This window comes from Camelus ferus, chromosome 11, assembly GCF_009834535.1.
Source record: "Camelus ferus isolate YT-003-E chromosome 11, BCGSAC_Cfer_1.0, whole genome shotgun sequence".
NCBI lineage: Eukaryota > Metazoa > Chordata > Mammalia > Artiodactyla > Camelidae > Camelus > Camelus ferus.
Window position 1 is genome coordinate 51196068 of NC_045706.1, and position 22021 is coordinate 51218088.

Here is a 22021-nt window from a genome sequence, read left to right on the forward strand (position 1 = left end):
TAAAGCATATTTCCCTTTTCCCCTTAAGTGGTGTCAACATGAAGGTTTCAGTGTAATGTAGCATTTCAAAGATAATTCTCATTTCTCCCCGTTGCATTCCCTCTGTGGTCATCAGTATCTCAGTGAGTTGGAACGTTGGCATTTGGACAGTCAAGCTGATAAAACGGCTGGTTTTACTCTTTCGTTGTTTATTCTCTGTGCTGTTGTTTTAAGATGTAAGGCAGCCTCACCTTTAGAAAGCCTAAGCATCTCCAGCTGTTAACATAGGGGAGCCCTTGACATGTTGAGTGGATATAGTTTGTCTTTTTCACTGGTTCAGGGAGATTCTCTCACATTCTTCTGTTCAAAGGCTTCTGAGAAGCAATAACTCATATGCAATAAAGGAAATCTGGGTTCAGAGATATTTACAGGTAATGACCTTAACTTTTCTTAGGCTCTTAGGAAATACTTTTAATGTGCCAGAATGGTAATTATAAGACTTCCCTGCAGAAGGTAAATGAACCAAGCCCTATATTTTATTTATTTTATGATGTATTTTTGCATATTAGGTGATAAGTGCGTTTTCTTGGGTCGTCTGTATCATAATGTAAGTGGAATGGCTTATGGAGGTGTCATTTTCACAGAAGATCAAAAGATAGAGCATATAAGAAGGTCTTTTGCATACTGTCATTTTTCTAAATTTAGGAATCAACCCAGAGACCGTAAACAAAAATATGAGTAAGTGACAGCACTCAGGGGAAACAGCCTCAATGTTTTAACCCACATACTTGGTAAAGCTCTAAAACGAAACAGAAGAAAGTTAATTTTATCCATTACAGATTTAAAAGATGATAGAGAATTAACACAAGATGAAATAATAATTGGACAATCTATTTGTATGATGTATAAAACATTTTACCATGTATTTAAGTGTGTAAAGATCTTTTTCCCCAGTGGGTTAAAAAGAATTTTGGTCATGATTGTCCTTCCTCTTAGAAGATGGTGTTTCTTTAAAAAGCATCAGAGTTTAAACATAGATGCTTAGTGATGCCCACTGTCCTTGTCCTGCCTTGTCTCCAGTTGGCCTCTGGGTCTACATCTACGCTGACAGTAACTCTTGGAGTTTGAGTCTCTGTCTCTCTTCCTCCCGGGGGGCCCAGCAAGCTCGATGTTTTGTATTTTGCCACAGTTTCTTTTATAGTATGGCAGCAACTATTGTCATTTCTTACCATCCCCCAAATAATACTACAGTACTCTTTGGCAATGTAGTAAAACAGACATTCATCTCAAAAACAACCATGTTAAAAGACTAGATGCAAATTAAACCTTATTCTAACATGTCAGTTGGAGTGTGAAGGACTATGGCCCTTCGGGGGTTATACGTAAACCAAATTTTAGATGCTAGAGCCAGAGAATAGCCAAGCTGACTTAGAAAGTGCAGTGTAAATCCTTACGTGCATATGACTTTCCAAGCACATAATAGATGACTCAAAACAGGAAGGAAAGAAAGAGCCATATTTTATCCATAGGTTAGAGTTAAGCCGTAGTAACATGTGGGGGCAGGGGCTAGGGGGAAGGACCACTGTTGTATTGGATTTTAAAAAAAACTCTCGATAAGGTAACAATCATTTGAGATAAAGAAAAGAATGGCATCAAGGATGAATCTTTTCAATCCAGAGTGTATCTCTTTTTAGATACAGTGAGCCATTTGTCTAGCTTTGCAAAATAGACTAATTATTTGAATCTTTGCCAGTGATGGACAGTCCAGTTTCTTAGGAAAATTGACACATTATTTCTTCCTCCTCATTTCTGGGAGACAGACAGCTACAAATGTGCAAAAGTTGGAAGCATGTCTTTTTCAAAAAGAAATCTTTAATTCTGCCCTGTAGGGTTTTTTCCACAACCATTTCCTGTGATCTTTCAAATAGGTTCATTAAAGATCTGGGTGTTCTGAAGTAATTCTTTGATGTGGTTAGTGCCATTTGTGGTCAGTCTAATTTGTGGCTTATATTTGGCCAGAGCATTCACAACCTCAAAAGCCTTTTCCAGATCTTCTCTGTGTAGGTTTTGGCGGCTTCTGTGTACCCTGCAGAAAGTACTGCCGCTCTGATGCCATATTCCATGAAAATTGCAAATTTTCCCTGAACTATATATATAAGAACTATTTCCCTCCATGTTCCTTCCAGGCTTCCTCCTGATTTCAGGCTGTTGGTAATATTTTGGCCTCACTTTTGTTTGGATGCTTTGAGATTTCTTGTTGCTGTTGTCTTTTTTGGTTCTGTTTTCCTAGTTTGAAATGCAGGTTAATTATTTCTCCAGCTTTTTACCTTGATTTTTTATTCATAGGAGAAATATATTTGTGCAAATCTACCCACACATATATACTATGTTGGTTTCACTGGGGCATTTGCTCAAAGGCAGAAGATAGATTACTGTTACAGAGTTACAAGCTATTTAGCAAGGTAGCTGTCTAAGCCCTAACCGACCCCATTGGGTGACTCTCTGGATGATTTTTTTCCCCTATTTCCCACGTTGTTTTGAGGAAGGAAAACATTTCTTCCATTCTGTGTTCTGTTTCACTTGGCTCACATTTCCTTGGAGTCTTTATTCATATTGCGTGGTACTGACTTTCAAGAATAAAGATGTAATTGAGAGGCACGCCTGGAGTGGTGCATTTGTTGTTAGCGGATAGTTTGACTGATTGATGCAGCAAGGTTATTCTGCTTGATCCTGACCTAATACAATGGCTCACCTCGGTGGACTGTCGGACAAGGACGGTGGCAGGTGCAGGGAATCGCCCACTTCAGTAGAGCTCTGACATACTTGATCTGTTTCTCCTTCCCTCAGGAAAAGCTTTGCCAGCAGAAGTATAATGTCTCCTGCATAATGATCATGCCCCAGCACCAAAGGCAAGGATTTGGACGGTTTCTCATTGATTTCAGTAAGTGAAATGCTTTATTTACTTTCATGATCCAGGGAGCTGATGACTGTTCAAGGAATGAGTAACACATAAAACTTTATTTAACCTACGTTGTTGTTTTTATCAATAGATAATGGGTTTTCTATTTATATTTACATAGGGTAGAAAATCTTCTTCAAGTGAAAAGTGTACTGCTGCTCACCCGTGCTCTAGGAAATTGAGACCCGATCTCCCTCAGCAGTGTTACTAGCTCACAAAGCCATTACCCTGAATGAACCGGCAGAATTACATTCCATTCTGTGGGGCTCATGCTCATTAGCACCAAAAGAGGCAATTATTTGCGATTAAAGCTAAAGGAAGTGTTATTTAAAAGGATTTTCAGCTTTCTAAATTTTGCCTATAATCTTGTGCGGTACAGAGCAAGAAAGGGATATTTCTGTCGAAAAACAATTCTTTAGGTAGCCGATCCTTTGAGCCTCCCTAGCAGAAGTAACTGTCTTGTTTTGTTAATTTCCCTTTTCTGTTAAGGAAATTATTACAATGTTTGTATCTAGAGGTTGCCTCAGGAATATTTTTTATACACATTTGTGTCTTCTGAGTCTACTTTATGAAAATCAGAGTACTGTTTTAAAAAGTGCATAGGATGTTTTTAAAAATTGGTGTGTTTTCTTCTCCTTGTTTATATTATGTTGGATGTATAAATGTAGTGTTAAGGCTGCATTTGGAGAACTGATTCAAAATATCCAGATAACACAAAGGCCAGGTAGGTACCCCATGATAATAATCATTTCTGACCATGTGAAAAACCTTTCACTAGGAACCGTGTGCCTCTTCATTACCAGATTTTAAACTAAAAGAAGGAAAATACAGCAAATCATGTAATCTTTATAAGGTATATCAAATGCAAAGCCAAAATGTAAATATGCTCAAGGAAAACCATGAAGTATGTTGAGTCTAAATCTGTATTATTAGATGTCGAAATATTGAAGTCTGGGTGTGAAATATAATTGTATAACAGTTTGGGGCTAATCTGTATCATTTATTGACATTGAAGGATATTCTTTTTTGAAATATTTTTATTGATTATTTCTGTATTTTCAGATAACATTTCTAGTTATTAATTCATTACCCTAGTCTTACTATTCTTTTCTAATGTAGTTATCCCACAGGAGGCCATCTTACCAGAAGTTCACCTTTTTTATTTTACAGTCCTCGTTGCAATGAGTTCTAAGGGCAAATCCAATCGTCTTACTCTGGAGTTTTTTGTGGCCACTATTCACAAGTTGTTCCTAAATAATACAGTCCCTTCTATGCATAGCAGCCATTCAAGCCTTTGGATAGTAGCTGCATGCCTGCAGAATAAGGCACACTCCTTGGCTTAGCTTCCAGGATCATCCAACAGCTAGTTCCAGCCTGCCTTTCTGGCTTTTTCGTATACTGAGCTCCTTTTCCTCAAATATTTTGAGCAGGTCCCATACTTTGATTCTTTGTCTGTGCAGTTCCTTCCCTGAAATGAAGTGACCCCTTCCTCCTTCTTCAGCTTCTGTCTGTCCAGAATCCTACCCAGTGTGAAGAGCTAGCTCAAGAGCCTCTTCTTTTTGATCCCACCTCCTGGAGTTTCACTCCACTCTCTTCTTGGCTTCATATCTCTGTAGTATAGTACTTAGACCCACTTCATTCTTTTGTGGAAATTATTCGATGTGTCAAGCTTCCAACTTACTGTAAAGTCCTTGGACACCTTCTTTGTATTCCGTAGCACAGTGCACTCAGTATTCTGCATTAGATATATTTTTATTGATTTGAATTGAATCTATGAACTGATATGGTCACTGCCCATAATAATTTTCTACCTAAAATTAAAAAGGGACCGGTACTTACCAGGTAAAAATGTAAGTCCTGAGGTGGTGGGGAGTATACCTCAGTGGTAGAGCACATGACTGCACAAGGTCCTGGGTTCAATCACCAGTGCCTCCATTAAGCAGGAAGAATAAAAATGCAAGTCTCTAAATACAGTAGCATCTTATTTGTATGGCGTGATCTGGTACTGAGGCCTTCTACTTAAGAGAGCAACTCAGAAACAGGGTCATTCCCTTCAAATGCTGAATCTTTATCTTACTCTTTAAGTGAAAACTGTATTAGAGCCTACTCTGTTTTTTTAAACATGAACTAGGGAACACAGTGGAACCTATCTGGATGGCTCAGGGCCATCGTGATGAATGCCATCCACTAGGGTGCATCCAGGCAGTGCTGTGCTGAAGGTGTTATGTTAGATTTTCTCTTTCATGTCCCCTTGGCATTGCCCTGCACTAGGGCACTGAGTCGGGTAAGGAATATGGTGAATGATCTGAGTGAAGTTGAAAGGCAGTTAGTGCTATTCCTTCACAGAAGAGGAGACCAGAGGAAGGATTACACAGCACTCAGTGAAAATGGGGACTGGTATGAACCCAATAGAAATTCAGTTTAAAACCAAGAAAAGAAAACAATTCCTTTGCCACAGAGGTTTTAAAGAAGATAGAGTAGGCTGCTAGAGAAATTGATAGCATCTCCTTCTTTGGAGTTACTTAAAATAATAGTAGATGATATCTTTCTATAATGATTAGATCCAGTCTTCTACAGAAGGAAGAGATAAACCCCATGACCTCTCATAATCCTTGTCAACCTTACAATTCCGAACTTAGGGCAAAACAGATAACCAGGGTTACAGGTTTTCTAAAATCTGCTGTTTTTCTAAAGGAACCTTTTACTGGTTAGATTTATTTTATTTTTATTTGTACTTGAGCCTGAGGGTCTTTTGATCGGGGGATGTATTTTCAGTAACTCAAAGAAACTTATAAGGCGGAAAATCTTTATTTTGTCTATGATAATTGCTAGTTGGGAAGCTGAAACAAGATACCAGCAGGCAGAGAGCTGTTAGCAGCCCAGCTGCCCACTGCCCACTGGCTCACAGACATGGGTGAAATATGACGTATTGTGTATATAGAAAGAACTGCAAATTCAAAGCTTTTGAACACTGTTCTCCAGGACAGTCAGGGGAGGTGGAATGGTCATCACGGGACCAAATGCTGACCTTGGAATAATGTAGTCTGTGTCTTCCTGAGACAGCTTGTCTGGGATTTGTCAGAGCAGGGCTTCCCAAGAGGTCATCTGCAGAGCTTGGCCAGAGTGACTGAAGGGCTCCAACTCCCAGTCTGCTCATAAACCAACTCACGGGTTTTGTAACTCCGCCCAAAGAGCTCACACTGAACCTGACATTCCTGATCAACACCACCGCAAGGTTTTACTCTGTCCTTCCACATTTCTGCATTTGTAACTCTTTTCTGATAGTGAGAAACCTGACTTCTATTATCCACAGTGTATTTACTTAGGTGCTCAGCCCTGGAATGTACATTAATTAGTTTTAGAACTGCTAACTTAAACCACTGTGTAAAACAAACCTCCTAACTAGAGGTCAATATTTGTATATAGTTCTTTTCAGTTTTACCCTGAGTGTATTTAGTTAAAATACTGTGTTCAAATGTTACTTGGGTGAGTTCTTTTTAATTTTTCCCCCTTCAATGAGGTTTTCTTACTCATTTGAAATACAGTTAGGCTTGTTTCTGTTTGTTTGAAACATTAGATTTTCCTCTATCCTCGTTGCTGTTTTTTTTTTTTTTTCTTTTAGTATGTGAAACATTAACATGATTTTCAAAATTGAAACTATATTAAAGGGTACACTCAGAGACGCATCACTCCCCGCCCCGCCCCCCACCCCCACCCCCAGTTCCCCTTCCCACGGGTCACCTGTCTCGTTAGTTTCTAGTTTGTCCTTCCTATGTTTCTTCCTATGTTCTTCAGATGAGAAAATAGATTTGTATTTTCTAATTTCTCCTGCTTTCTTACACAAAAGTTGGCATACTATAGATAGTCTTTTACATTTTGCTGTTTTACACTTAGCAATATGTCCTGGAAGTCATGCCATTACTACTGCACAGAGAGCTGCTTCTTTCTTTTCTTTTCTTGTTTTAGAGTAAAAGTAGATTTATTCAGAGAGGTACACACTCCATAGACCAAGTATAGGCCACCTCAGAAGGCCAGAGGGGTGGGTGTTTAGTTTACAGTAGAAGTAGGAACACACACTCCATTGACAGAGTGTGGTCCATCGCACTCTGGAGATCTGCTTATTTTCTTCTGCAGCTGCAGTTCTCCATTGTGTGGTTGTACACATGTAGTCTCCTAGGTATGGTCATTTAGGTTGTTTACAATATTTCACAATTTTTAAAATGTTGTGGTAAGTAGTGTTGGGCATATTTTGACTGGTACATACTTACCTAGCAGTGACAGTCTGCTACATATACTTTCAGTTACTTAGGACTCTGCTTGTCTGGGCAGTGGCTGGGCAGATAGTGAACTGTCTTTTACACAAGCCTGCAGAGCCAAAACCCCCTGCCTGGGGAGTGGGATACAAAACCCGTCCTCCTCGGCTAACCCAGGAAAGACCCAGGGAAAGCCAGCTGATTCAGCAGTGGGTCACAGAACATAGTGCCAGGTAGTAGTGTAAGAGGCTGGCCTCAGTACTTGTGTGTTTGTGTAAATGCCCTTATCTGAGTCTAAACTAGATAATGGAGGAGGATGAGAAGTCACTTTGCTCATTTTTTTACTTCTTCATTCAACCTTTGTTGATTGGGGCACCCTCGTCTACACTCTGCTAAACACCAGCAACAAAACTGAAGAAGACATAGCTCTTGGTGGTCACAATCACTGACAGGACATCCGTTGCTGGACAGTACATTTCTACAGTATATACTGAGAGCTCATGGCATGAGAAATGGAAGTGAAAACATTTCAGGCTGAGGCAACCAGCATATTCAAAAGAGTGGCCATGTGAGGGAATGTGTTAGATGTTTGGGTAACAACAAAAGAAACTCCAGGATATAGCTCAGTGGTAGAATGCTTGCTTTGCATGCACAAGGTCCTGGGTTCAATCCCCAGTACCTCTGTTTAAAAATAAATAAATAAGTAAATAAATAAATAAATACATACATAAATAAACCTCATTACCCCCCCCAAAGTAAATAAACAACAAAAAAATCTTTTTAATTAGTGTCTGCTTATTTGTAGACTGATCATAAAGGTTTGTAAGCAGCTTTAATTCTTGGCTTTCTTTATTCGATATTAAAATACTGCGCAGTGTGTCAGGGTTGTCCTTCTCTGGCAGAGCTCACTGTGGGGGAAGCAGGAGTGACTGAGTTAGGCACTCATTTCAGGAAATCCCCTTTGCTGACCCTTCCTATGATCTTACATGTGAGAGATTTTACCTTGGCTTTCATGCGGAATGTGTCCTATTTACGAACTGAGGCTATAATTAGTGTGTGCTGCTAGAAGGTGGGTGCAGGTGACCCAGTTTTGTGCCTGTAAGTTATGAACTTGGTCACGTCACAACCGTAGTTAGCAGTGTCCTGTTTTCTTGTTCTCATTTCTTAAGAATGGTGCACGAACACACACCTGGACTTAAGGAAAATAAGAAATACAATCGACTTTTATGGCAGGATGCTTCTGGGTACAATTTAATATCTGGTTTCTTTCTCTCTGAGAATTAATGGGTTAATTTTCCACGCCTTCATTCTTTCCCCAATCTGGCTCTAATGACAGAGACCTCTTAGCTAGGTACTTGGAGAGTCTGGTCTCAGGCTTGTCTTTCCTTTAGTTTCTTTATAGCTCCTGGCTGATTTCTTGAGGAAGCACCACTTAGATGAGAAGGCATCTTCTCTCTGGTTTCCCACTCCCTGCCTCTCTGCCCTGGTAGGTCCATCAGGCACAATTAGAGAGAAAGTCACGTACTTCATCGCCACCTGGGAGAGAGTGATGTTGAGAGGCTAATCATGTTAACTCTCTCAAAGAGAAAACGTCTTCCCCTGTATCTTAGATGCTAGCGACTAGCTTAAATGTTATGTTATATGATATGTAAATACAAGAATGCATTTCACAGTGCATGGTTTATTGCCCATCGTGGGGGTAGAGTCTTTGTTCTCTGCTCTCATCTCACCTCCTAGAAGAGCCTGGCACTTAATAGGCCCTTATTATTTGTTAAATAAATATTAAATGAATTACCTCAGGAAGGGCTTTCTTAATGTCCTTTCTCTACTCACATGCAATTTTTAGGAAGAAGAATTTTATTTTATTAGAACGTCATTTATCAGGTGTGGTTTGCCTACTTCCAAATGATGGCAGGTGTGCCGGTATTTTTGTTCAAGGCAGCCTCTATCTTAGGATCCTGGAAATTGCATCAGAAAGGAGGTTGCCATTATCTACTGTAAACCTTGGGCAGAGAAATGAGGACTGTGACAGAATTCACATTTACACACATTTGGTTGAAAAGATAATTATCCTTTCCTTACTTTTACAGAGAATTTATTTTTTTCATGCACTTATATTTGAAGGAGAATTCCAACTTTAGTCCTAAGAAACTGTCAAGAAAGCTTGTCTCTGCAGAGCTTTCCCAGCGGCTGTCCTCCCGGGGTGAGCTCAGGCAAGGCAACCATTAAAGAATAATGAGTTATGCTTTTGAAATGGTGCTCGACTCCTTTATTGCCTTTTCTAAGATAGGAGCGCCGCTCCCTCCACCTCCACCGTGACACTTGTTGGAAGACAGGACCAGCAGCTGTATCCTCAGACTTCTGCTGGGTTTTGGAAGACACGTTTTGACCTGTGTGATCAAGTGTAATGATGACACATATTTTAATAGGATTCTAATTTATAATATAATAAGGAAAATGGCTATTTTTCCTTATTTTCTCATTACAATATGTTGCACTAGAGGCCTTTGTCATGACTGTTTTATTACCTTGGCTGAAGTACAATATATTTTAATATGCTAAAGATAACATCAGGGTTGGAAATTGAGCTCTCAGTGATTTATTCACAGGTTGACTTACTGACTGCATTGAAATGAGTTGCAGGAGGCAGTGTAGCTAACGATTTATTTATGTATCTTTTTTAACTAAGCTTGTCATAAATAAGAGCAAATAAATAGCTCTTATAGAATAGTTTGTATTCATTGCTTCAATGAAAACATTGTAAATATGAAACATACGGTCTGCAGTTAACATTTTACGTTACATAGCTGCGAATTTTTTGAAGTTTTGTCATGCAGGTGGATTTTTTTTTTTTTTTTTTTTTTTTTTTTTTGGACAAATCTTTTGTCTGTTTGGATTTTTCACATGGACCGGCATTTGCAGTGAGTCATTTTGAAACCCACTACTGGGCAAATTCCATTCTGATAATTAGTATGGGAAAACCTAGCCTTCAACAGTAAATGGAACCTTAGCAACGCCATCACGGGGGCCAGGACTGGTTCACTGCCCAACCCCAAGCCACAAGCACAGTGCCACGCAGGTAGGAGGCGAGCCCACAAAAGGTCTGTTGAGGGAGTGAATAAATGAGTGCCCAGTCCTCTTTGTGTCACTGACAGCATCTCCCTGATTGACCCAACTAGCGTATGGGGGAACTGGGACTTGATCCCAGATCTCTCAGTCTTCGGGTTTTTTTCACTAATTTATCCCTTCGTCCTTTCCTTCAGCAAACATGCTTTACATGGGCTCTGTCAGGGCAATGAGACCATAAGGATAAGGGATCCAGTTCTTGCCCACAAGGAAGTGGACGGTCAGACACAGAGGGTTCATCCAGCCCTGCATGCTGCGTGTGCAGGGTGCCCCGAGGCGCTGTCAAGTGCAGAGGAGGAAATACTTCCGACACTCATTTTTATTTTCCCAGTTAAGATATATGCAGGGGGAGCATTTTTCCATTATTAAACCAAGATCAAGAAAGATGTTGTTCTGACCGGTTGAAATTAGTGCTGTACCTCGTTCGGTTTTGGTTCCGGGAACTATTCCCTGTAAACATATTTTCCAGCTTGTTGTATTATGTTTGAAGTAGAATATTCTAAGATAATAGTTTGATAATGTCCCCTCATGAGGGTATTTCTAAACAATACATTTCAGATGGCTATTAGGTAGTATTTTATGTAATATCAATTTGTTTTGGGTAGAGCAAAAGATTTTCACTTCTAGTTAGGAATCTGATTTTTTTTCTCCCCCATAGATTTGTGGTTAACATATTTTTACTGTAATATTAATGCTATCTTTTCATGTTTACCAGTTTAAAAACCTGTTTTATAACTATGTTGAATCCTGCTTTGAATTAACAACATAAAGGAGCTCCATTTTTCAACGAAATTGTTTAATATTTATAAAGTGCTTAAAAGTAGTTGAGTAGATTAAAAGTAATTCAGTTATGCATCTGTTTGCCCACATTGAAAAAAATATGCAGTATGATTATATAGTAGAAGGTATTGTCTAAGAAATTGTCTGAAATCTTGAGGAAAATGTAACGCAAGTATTCCTCACTATCTATAATATATTTGCATATGTCCTTTGAGGGTGAGGGGCAAATTGAATCATCATTTAAAATGAAGTAGAGAATTCTTTCTGTAAAAGGGTGTTCCTTTGTTTCAGACTAGACAGCAAGGAGGCAAAAATTCTTAAGGTCTTGTCAAAAAGGCATAGAATTCAACTTAAAGAGGCTCCCACTGGACATTAAATATAATAATAAGATAGCAGTTGCAATTGATTGAAACTCATCAAATGTATAAATTCACACATTCATGATGGCATTTAAGGACCAACAGAGTTACAGGATGATGAGAACTAGTTTTTAATCTTGCAGACTGGTAAATAAAGCATTTAACTTGCCTTTCCTATAGAAACTATACCACTAGGTAACCAAAATAGTGAATGAGGTGGGAGCATCTTTTTATAAATGTATTCCAGCTCATAAATGAAATGAAATGATAGAATTGTTAGAATTAAAGCATCACATTTTGCAATTCCACCAATGAATTAATGAATCTAGGCATTGAACAACAGCAGCGGCCAGCATTGCAAACAAGGGGACAACCAGAATTTATGTGCTTCCTGATCAAGGAACATACTATCACCTGTAGTTTTGCCAGAGGAGCGAACCCAAGTCCAATGAAGCCTCTGGGTCCAGCTGCCATATTGCAGGAACACATTTGTAGGAAAGAGGAGCAAATTAAACTGCATTGCGTGCATGCAGTCAGCAAAATCCAAACTGGGGAAGAAACTCTATAGTCAGATGGCCACTGTTCATCAACAGATGAATTATAAGGAAAAGAAAGGAGTGGTGGTGGGGAGGGGCCCATATATTAAAAGATATTTAAAAGACATTCCTTCTTTTTTTAATGGACAACACTATACTGTAGTGCTTGGGGGTATTCATGTAATAAAAGTATAAAGAAACACGAGGGGTTACTATTAGTCATGATTGTGTTTACTTATGAGGGAGATAGGAGGGGTGAATGGGACAGGACAAGTGGAAGGTTCTGGGGGATAGCTGACAAGCTTCTATTTCATGATCCTGGTTGATGGTTACAAGGGTGATTGCCTTATAATAATCCATTAAGCTATATATTTACTGTAGTTTTCTGTATCTGTTTTATTTTTGCTTTTTTTGGTTGGTTTTTAAAGAAAGTATTGGTCTTAAAATGGGAGGTCACACCCTATGGCTTAGATTTTTGTAACTCTTAAAACTTTTTTGATTTATTGGTGGCATTATATTAGTGATGTTTTTAAAAGAAAGATACAGTTTTTCACCTTTACTGCTTTAAGATGAAAACATGAGTGCAAGGGTATTTGGTGTGTTGATATCACCTTCATGTCAGACTTTGCAGAATCATTTTTATGTGAAGGAAATGTACTGAAATTTACTAGGATCATATACTCTCCAGTGTTGAGTAGAGTCCATTAGAAAAACTGCATTCCTGTAAATTATGCTTCCACTCTTAAATCTCAAGAAACATAAATGAAGGGTTGCATGTTAGCATCAGTGATAAAATAGAGGATTTGGGCAAGGGATGGCTGTGCAGAATAGGAGTGAACTGCCGAGAAAATATGGAGCAGAGGATAAAGAAGAGACACTGCAGCACTGGAACTTTTTTGTTTTTATCTTTTTTTTTCCTCCCTCCCTCTATCCCTCCCCTCCGTCTTCCCTGCTTTCCTTCCTTCCTTTTTTTTTTTTTTTTTTTTTTTGATCCAAAATGAAGAAGGTGATACTGGCAGGCACTGTAAGTGTAGGAAATTGCCCTTGCTTCCACCTAGAATGCTGGGAGTTTGGCAGCTCTGATATTTGGGACAGATTTTTAAGCACTAGAAACAGTGTTTGCAGAAGAGAAAAGATGTTAAAAAGTTAGATTTTAAGAAAGGGAAAGAAAAAGGTTAGAATGTCTTAAAAATGTGCTGAAACAAGGTTCTGCTACTTATTTATTGCAAAAACAGGCTTCCTCCTTCTTAAGAAGAAGACAATTCTCTGTTTGTAGATTAGAAGGCCTGCCCTGTGGTTTGCACAGTGTTGGAGCTTTTCCCCAAGAATTTAAGGAAGCTAATGAGATTTTTTTTCCTACCAAAGCAGGAGACGCGTCTGAGGACTCTGACAGCCTTCTACCCCTGCAGCTTTTCAGTTGCATCCAGTTAAAAACTTGGAGACCATAATGAATGTTTTTAGAGAGGAACTAAAATGGATGACGCCTGTGTATTTGTTTTAAATGTTGTTTATTTTACCGAATAGATAAATCTTTCTTGAAGAGGAAGATAAATCATCAGTTTTCATGAATAATCTGGAGCATTTCAGAGGATTACTTTGAAGTACCTCCCTGCCAACTTCTCATAAATTAAGCATAAACTTTTTTTGGCCTCATCACACATAATTAAATAGCCGTTGAAGGGTTAAAACCAACTAAAAAGTGATTCTGTTTCTCGATCCCCAGTCTCCTGCAAAATTACAGGAAGTTTCTTTTGGTTCTCAAGCAGGGTAATTACAAGAGACAGTTACATAATTTACAGTTTCAATCTGTTCGTCCATAATCACACACTTCCACCTAGTTGTATATACCCCCACGAGTACCCAAGTTATACTTTGATTTGTAAATGATGATTGCAGTATAATTGATTGCTTGCATGTAACATATTGAATTGATTCTTAAAAAGTGAACTTTAGCTGTTAACATGTCTATTTGAGTTCCTGTTATTTACGTAGTTTGCGGTTCTTGCGCTCAGCAGTTGCATACTACTTAACAAATTAAACTCCCAGAGCTTTTCTCCTTATTAAATTTGGAAAATGGAGTGTCTGTATACAACCTAACCGGAAAAGTGCGTAGAAACACAGTAGGCACTCAGCTTTTGAACACACTGCTAAAGCCATTCCAGCCCTTTAAAGCTGAATGGACATCCTTTGATTAACAGCGACCACAGATTATAAAGGTTTATGGGGATAATAGTAGTATATTGTGGCAAAAGCTGTGCTAATATTAATATGTTGTTACCGAAGTCTCAACTTTAAGTACTGCTGGAATCAGGGAGCCAATTTAAACAGTGGACTTTGAGAAAGGTATCACCCACTCACTGAAGGGGTAATAACTGGCATTTTTTCATACTGCTAATGATGACATTTCATGTTTTTGTGTTTCCAACAGCTAACATCTAACTGTAGCCAATTTGGACTTTAAGATCCCTTTAGGATTAAAGGCTAGATACCTTACCTACATGACACCAAATGCACTGGTAAACCAACCAGTCACTTGATTGAACACCTCATCCCAGCCCAGCTCTCACCCCCCGCCTGCATGTGTGCTGCACATCCGTCAGAGCGGGCTCATCAGTAACCTGAGGGGACACCACCATTTACTGCCAGAGGCTTTTTACCTCGAGTCCTCTTTGAAAGCTCACAAGAGATAAATAACAAATAAGTGAAAAAGGGAAGTTTTTGACTTCTGGAGGCCAGTGGAATAGGGCTGTCTAGATGACCTGAGAACAACGAGAGATAGTTTCTCTGCTGTACATTTTCAACATTAGTTGATCAGTCAGATTCGGTGATAGGCTGTGCTTTGATTTCAGAAAGTTAGCCCAGAGAATGACAGATCCCTTTTAAAATGTACTTTGAAAACAAAAGAAAATACTAGAGAGATTTCTCTTCCCACTTTTTTCTTTCTTCAGTTTTGCTGTATTCTTGTGTTCATTCATCACCAGGATTGGGATTACAGCATACTTTGTCCTGTTTTTGAAAATGATGGCTGGTAAACACAGACACACACACACACACACGGAGTATTGGGGGAAGTTGTAGGAAAGCAGAGGGAAGGGCAAGCTGCTCTGTAACTGTCTCGTCTCCCACGCTTGGTTCTCAAATCCGTGGCCAGTGTCCACGTTGATTTAAATGCTCCCCCTTTCTGCTGGAGAGGGTTAGACCAGACAACTAGTAGAATAAATTGTCTCAGCTGCCCCCACAGAACCTCACTGGTCAGAAGAAACTCCAGTTTATATTTTTAGTAGTTTATTTAAAGAAGTGTTCAATTGTAACGTTTGATAGGAGAACTGTCTCACAGGTGTATTGTAAATACATAGTTACTTGCTCACAGTAGATGCTTCATTTGAAGTGAGTGTGTGTTTAATGCCGTGTTCAAAGTCTTGTAGCTTTCCAACAGTAAAATCTTGTTACCAGGATTTTGTAACATAGATATGAAAATTTTACCCAGGTTTCAACTTGGAAGTATTAAATTAGTTTCTGAAATCATTTTTCAGATTGACTCTCCAGTGTGGACTTTTGCCTGTTTCTAAGAGAGGAAATAATTTTTACATGCCAAATTACTTCATCTTAGAAATTGTTCTTTTGGTAAATTTGTTTCTCCTAAGGCCTTCCAGAATTTAAAAGTGGTTTGAACTGTGGAAACTCATAAAAGGTCAAAGAGGAGGGCATTCTTGCAACATGTCTTTCTCATTTGTCACTTCAGAAGCCATGGTACTGGGACTGTATTACCATTACCTAACAAGAAGTGCCTCGGTGACAAATCAGAGCTTTTCTTAGATTTGCAGTGGGCTTCATGAAGAATCTGGTTGCTTCCCAAATATATTTAAAGAAAGATATTTTTAAATTCTTGCCTTCCCTGAAGGATTTCAGTTTGGGAATAAGTGATATTGACAAAGAATAGCATTTCTCATTCCCTGATCATTTTATCCTGTCAGAGGTGCTTCATTTTCCTAACAAGAAGATTGAGAGACTGAATCTAGTTCATACATGATTAGAAAGAAAAATTATATCCTTCTAATACATCAGACCAGGACCTTGCAGGTGTGATGACTGGCCATACGTAAACAACTTCTCAGTTAAGTGTTTAAATAAATGAATGTGCCATGAAGTCTATCACAGAGCTCTCTACCAAGTGACCCTCTCCTCCCTGGTCTCAAGTCTTAGATGTCTCTGTTTCCCCCAAGATTCACCTTCTCCTTGAGTGTCTCATTGGGCACCACTGCTACAACCACAGCCCTTTGGGGTGGCAGAAATGGAGAAGTGGCATTGGTATTGCATCCCCATTTAGCATTTTAGCCAAGGTACAGTCCCCAAGACCCTTTGCCAAATATGACCCCTAATACATCTGAGACCAGACTGGCCTGAGATGCAAGAGTTGAGATAGGGTAAGATACAGACATCTGTAGTTTTTTAAGCCCCTGAGTGCTTCTGGTGTGCAGTCAGGGTGGAGAGCCATTGGGATAGACCAGAGGATGGAAAAAGAAGAAATAAAGAGAGAAACTCAGTTAGATTATCAATTATAAAAATGCCACTGACTCATCTTTGGCCTGTGTGTGTCTCACAAGGGTCTGTCTCTGGCCCTGGCTTAGGAACTCCTTCACAGATGTTCACCCTCCTCCACACAAGGGCATCACAGAGGGAGGGGAGCCCCCTTTCCTGCTGCCTGCTGCCCTCTTTGTGAGTTCATTTTTGTATGTTCATATAAACACCTACCTTTCCCTGAGTGAGTGACACACAGAATGACCACCCACTTCAGGAGAGTCCATGCCCACTCACAGAGTCATGGAACTCATCTGGTAAATTCCGGCATGGTCTGTAGGCTGGAACACACCCAGCAGCAGCAGGGGAGACCTGGCCCAGCCATACATCTTCTCCGGTGGGGATGGGGATAGGGGAACATGGTTCCTCTGCTGGGTAGACTAGGGGAGGGTGGGAGGTGCCCAGGGAGGAAGACCAGTGGCCCCTCTGCATGACTGAGGACAAGCCCAGCACTGGAGCAGTCTGTGGAGGAGCTTGTGGCATCTTTCAGAGGAAGATCTTAAGGAGGGGCTTAGAGAAGCTGACCGGAATGTGACCCGGGGCAGCAGGTGTTCCTTCCCCAAAGACTTGCTCTTTCCATTCGCTGGGTTTCACTGGCTCAGGCCATTTTCCCAGGGACACACTTGGGTCTTCTAGAACATTTGGGTCTTTGTTTCTTCTGTCCTGGGATTGTCCCTGGGTTCTGCTGAAGCCCTCCAGCCATCATTGTTATTGTGGTTGGATGGGCTTGCTGCTTCCTGAGAGTAGTCCTTGAAGTTAAGGACTAAAGGACCAAAGGGAATTCGTGGGGTACAAAGGCAGAATGTGCTCCCTGACCCCCACCATGGCTTCTTCCTTTAATTACATTTATATTTGGGTAGTTAGATGGTGGGGAAGGGGGAGGAGAACTTCTGGCTGAGGCAGTAGAGTCTGTCTCTTCCTTCTGTCCATATTTTCTTTCTTTCCCTTATAGAAGGCTATCTAGTCACCCAAATGACCACCTTGAGATTTTGTTCATTCAATATGTTGAATAATAATTACAGCTAACACTTACATAGGGTTTCTGTAATATGGCAAGCACTTTTCCACATGCTTTGTATTAATTCATTCAATTATTATGACAACCCTAAGTGATAGGTATGATTACTCTCCACATTCTATGGATGGGGGATCTGGAGCACAGAGAGAGTAAATAACTTGCCCAAGGTCACACAGCCGGACATGGTGGACCCTGGCCCCCCTTCCAGGCAGTCTGGCTGTAGGACCCTTGCTCTAAACCAGCCTTTGGTGCCTCTTGTGATCTGTCAGACTGTATTCAGTAAGTGCCTTACTCTTTTAAAATGCTCTTGGCCTTGTTGCCCATCTTTAAAAATTCTTCTCATCTTTTGTTTAATGCAGATGGTCTCAAAATATGGTCCAGGGGTCCCTGGGGATCCCTGAGGCCCTTTCAGGGAGTCTGCAAGGTCATAACTATTTTCACAGTAATGCTAAGATGCTATTTGTCCTTTTCACTCTCATTCTCCCACAAGTGTACAGTGGAGTTGTCAAGAATTTCATGACCTGTGATATCACAACAGATTGAATACCAAAACAGATACTAGAATCCAGCTGTTTTCTCTTAAGCCAGTTGTTGAAGAGCTTTTCAAAAATGTAAAATGATGCCACTCTGCTCACTACTCTTTTTTTTTGTATTTTAAAAAATTATGTTAACACACAATGGGTTTATTGGGGTTTTTTAATGATTAAATATTTGTCAAATTTCTCTCTAAAATTAATATATATAATAACCTTTATAAACAGAAGCTCTTAAATAATTTTTTTAACGTAAAGAGATCCTGAGATCCAAACAAGTTTGAGAATCACTGATTCAATGTATAAACACTTGCTATTCAAGCATGGTTCATAGTGTAGGAACTTGTTAGAAATGAGAATCTCAGTCCCCACCCCAGACCTACCGAATCAGAATCCAGTTGCAGTAAGAGGTGATTGTTTGCACAGTGAAGGTTGAGAAGCACGGTCATAGGAGCCATGGACAAAGCTGCCCTGCAGCTCAGTGACCCTGGCTGAATTTCAGTCTGCTGGGGCTTTGGAGACTCCTGTCCCCAGTTCTCGGTCACCGAGGATCTAGGTGAGGCCTCCTCACCTGAGAGTCTTCTATTCACTGGCTCTCCTACTGCACAAGGCGGTTTTCACATCCTCATTAAAACCAGCAGCCCCGCAGCATAGTTTATAGCAGTGGTCCTCAAACCTGGGTGCATCAGAATCTCCTGGAGGGCTTGTTAAAGCACAGGCACTGGGCCCTACCTCCAAAGGTTCTGATCACTAGGTCTGAGGATTTGTAGTTCTGACAAGTTCCCAGGTAATGCTGATACCGTTGATCTGCGAGACCACCCTCTGAAAACCACCAGTCTGAAGGAAGTAGACTGAGAAGTCAAGCAACGTTTATTCAAGTTGTTGTGTAATTACCTCAAGCCCATAGAGTAATGGGAGTGATGTCTTAAACGTCCACGTTTTCAAAACCAATCTCTTAAAATACAAAATATCTCAAAAATTCAAAATATCCATTTTTGCTAGGGACACGTTTGTTTCTTTTAATAAATGGAAAGCACTAAGAATTCAGGCAGGTCACAGGTCATGTCCAACACTCCGATTCTCTTAAAACAGTGGGAAGGCTGCGGTTCAGCTTCCCTTCTTTGCTAATTGCAAAATCATCACAAAATTTCAGCGAGGAGACATAAATAGCCTGTCAAGTTCATTTATCACTGTTTAAACTGATAACGTGCCATTCGTCCACTTGGTCACAGAGCTGCTTAACCCCAGAAACCAGCAGCAGATGAGCGTGGAAGTGAATTTCCGTTCCCAGTCATGAGATACATGGTTAGAGCCATTGGACTTCCTCCGATCGAGAGCTGCCGTAAATCCCTGGCTGGGGTCAGTCCCCAGGCATGCAGACCCAGTGCTGCCTCCTGATACGACTCTTTCAGCAGGGTTTGCTGAGCTAAGCAAGTGTCTGTGAAAGGTGTGCAATCCTTGAAAATTATCTTCCCTTAAAAGCAACTAGTTACCCCAGATTCACATAATCCGGACAGATGAGAGTTAGGAGTAGCTTACTGAAGTTTGCCCTTTTGTCTCTGAGGAGGTTCATTTGGTTTGGCTCCAGGTGGCAGAAGATAAGGTGAGCGGGGGTGAGGGGGGCTGGCTTTGGGAGGACAGTCCTTAGCCACACTACCCCCTTGCTGAAGAACATTATTCCATGCTGGTCCAGTCTACAGTCTTGAAATATTACTGACTTAAAAGGAAGGAATGTTTCATATTAAGCAAGGGTTAACCTTGCAGTTAATATGCCGAGAGTTCAGTTAATTTGGGAATTTAGGCTGCAAAAACAAATCTTGACCTTGTCTGGATAGTTCCTTCCTTATCCTAATGGATCTGTCTACAGGAAAGCAACTCTCTACCACTTTTTTTCCCTCCCCCTAGGAGAGAGTTAACCATTTCAAACACTAGGGATCAGAACTAGTTAACATGAGAATTGATTATCTTACTACAAGTAGGTCAGCCTTAACCAGGGTGAAGTAAAATTTGGATCCCATGCAGTGCAGATTAGAAATGTTTGCTTTTTTGCAGACATTGCATTGTTCTTACTTTCCCTTTAAGCAAATACCTTGATAATCTTTTGAATTTAGTGTGTGGTCCATACACTGATAGTCAGACCTCACCTTCCCTTGGGTATATAGGTCCAGTGAAGCAAAAGAGAAAGCCAGCTTCCTCAAGATAGTTACCAAAGATAGTCGATGTGAATATGGGGTTTACGGGCTAGTCAGCTTTCAATTACAAGTCTCCAATCACCGATCACCGGGTAAGCGCTGTTCACCGGCACTTCTGGCCCACAGACAATTGAAAGGGAATAATTTCACCAGCGATTAATTATACTGAAACTACTGGGATCTGTCTCTAAACATCACTTTGCTTTCCATCTAAACAGCGAGGTTTCCCCAGGGATAGTTCAGGTTTTCTGAAAGTATCCTGAGTTGAGGAAAGGTGTTAGAGGACCACAGGAATCTATTCACCAGGGGTGTATTGTACTTGTTTCAGATGCCTCAGGATAGTAACACCGGCTTCCAAGATAAGTGCTTTTTATTTCCCTGCATCTTAGATCAATTATTTGGAATCTTTTTGGTAAGTTAAATTTAAGAGCTGTAACTTAAACCGCCACATCTCTGTAACCACTCAATAAGTAAATGTTCTTACCAAAAATTCTTCTGTCAGTGGGCTATAAAGTAATTATGATTTGAGGAACCTGGAAAAAGTAGAAGGAAACAAAAGATGGCAAGAAATTCATTATTTAAAACATTCCACGTTATGAAGGTCAGAGTAGTGAAGTGCCACCAGCTACAGCTTTTTTAAGGGAAAGTGCCTGCTGCAGGTAAAATTTAAATTATGTATTACATCAACCTCGCGCACAAGTGGAGCAGAGGTATATGGCACAACTTTTTCTGCTAAACTACTGTATATATGTTAACATATAAGTGATTTCACTTAACTAGTAAGAAATCAGAAATTTATCCTTGGTCATTGTGGTTGTAGAAATGGATTCCATTTAAACCAAAAATTTCTCCTTCAGGAGGAGACTTTGTGGACTTACACATGGCTCTTAGCCTAAGTGTAAGTTCCTTGCACCGGTGTCAGCTCCTTGACGTCTCATGAGTCAGAGAGAGGAGAAGGAAAATCTAACTGCAGGCAATTCAGTGATGCCTTCGGACAGTGGTGGTGTGTGGTCTGTCATGTTGCTGCCCATCATTCCTGAAAACCTGCTTGATGTTTTCTGGTTGGAGTTTTGGTTTGCAGTGTTTTCCCTCCAGCACTTCCTGGCAGGTGTTGGGAACCTTTGCACCGTTCGTTTGCGCAGTGCATAGCTTTTCGCTGTGAACATCCAGTGGGCTTGGTGTACACATGCTCGGCGGGCTCATTGCCCTGCTGCCACCCCCCCCACCCCCACCTCAGGCCCCAGACTCACCCGAGGGAGTGTCCCTGGAGACAGCCACTTACCATGGTGGGAGCAGCAGGTGCTGAAAGGTTTATGCCCAGATGTTTCCCACAGACCCCAGGTTGCCCGAGAGTTGCAGTGGCCTCGTCTGTCTAGTCTCGGGCCCTGGGAAGGTGTGTGTGTACTACCTCAGGGTGTGGAAACATGAACAGCTGGGTAAACTATGTTTTGGGGGGATTCTGGCTGCATCCTCTTAGCCCAGAGGAGGAATCGTGGGAAGAGAAGACAGAACAAAGGGTTACATGTGCTTCCTGGGTAAGGCTGCTCCTTGCAGTGGGGGATGTAAGGTAGGGAGGGCACATACCATCTTCTGACCACTGTGGTTATACAGAAATCCTGCTAGGCTGAGGCAGGCTTTCTGTCCCCAGCGCTGGGGTTCAGATAAGAACCAGTGAGAGGCTAAGGAATTTCACAGTCACTGCAGGAGA

General features: G+C 40.6%; 1 protein-coding gene across 5 annotated transcripts in view; it reads left to right on the forward strand.

The window, feature by feature from the left end:
* Window positions 1-22021, forward strand: part of KAT6B (lysine acetyltransferase 6B) — a 158347-nt gene that overhangs the window by 124165 nt on the left and 12161 nt on the right. For all 5 annotated transcript variants that reach the window (XM_032491570.1, XM_032491569.1, XM_032491571.1 and 2 more), the window contains exon 13: window positions 2827-2920. In XM_032491570.1, the coding sequence (XP_032347461.1) occupies window positions 2827-2920 (94 nt within the window). The remainder of the gene's footprint in view (window positions 1-2826; window positions 2921-22021) is intronic.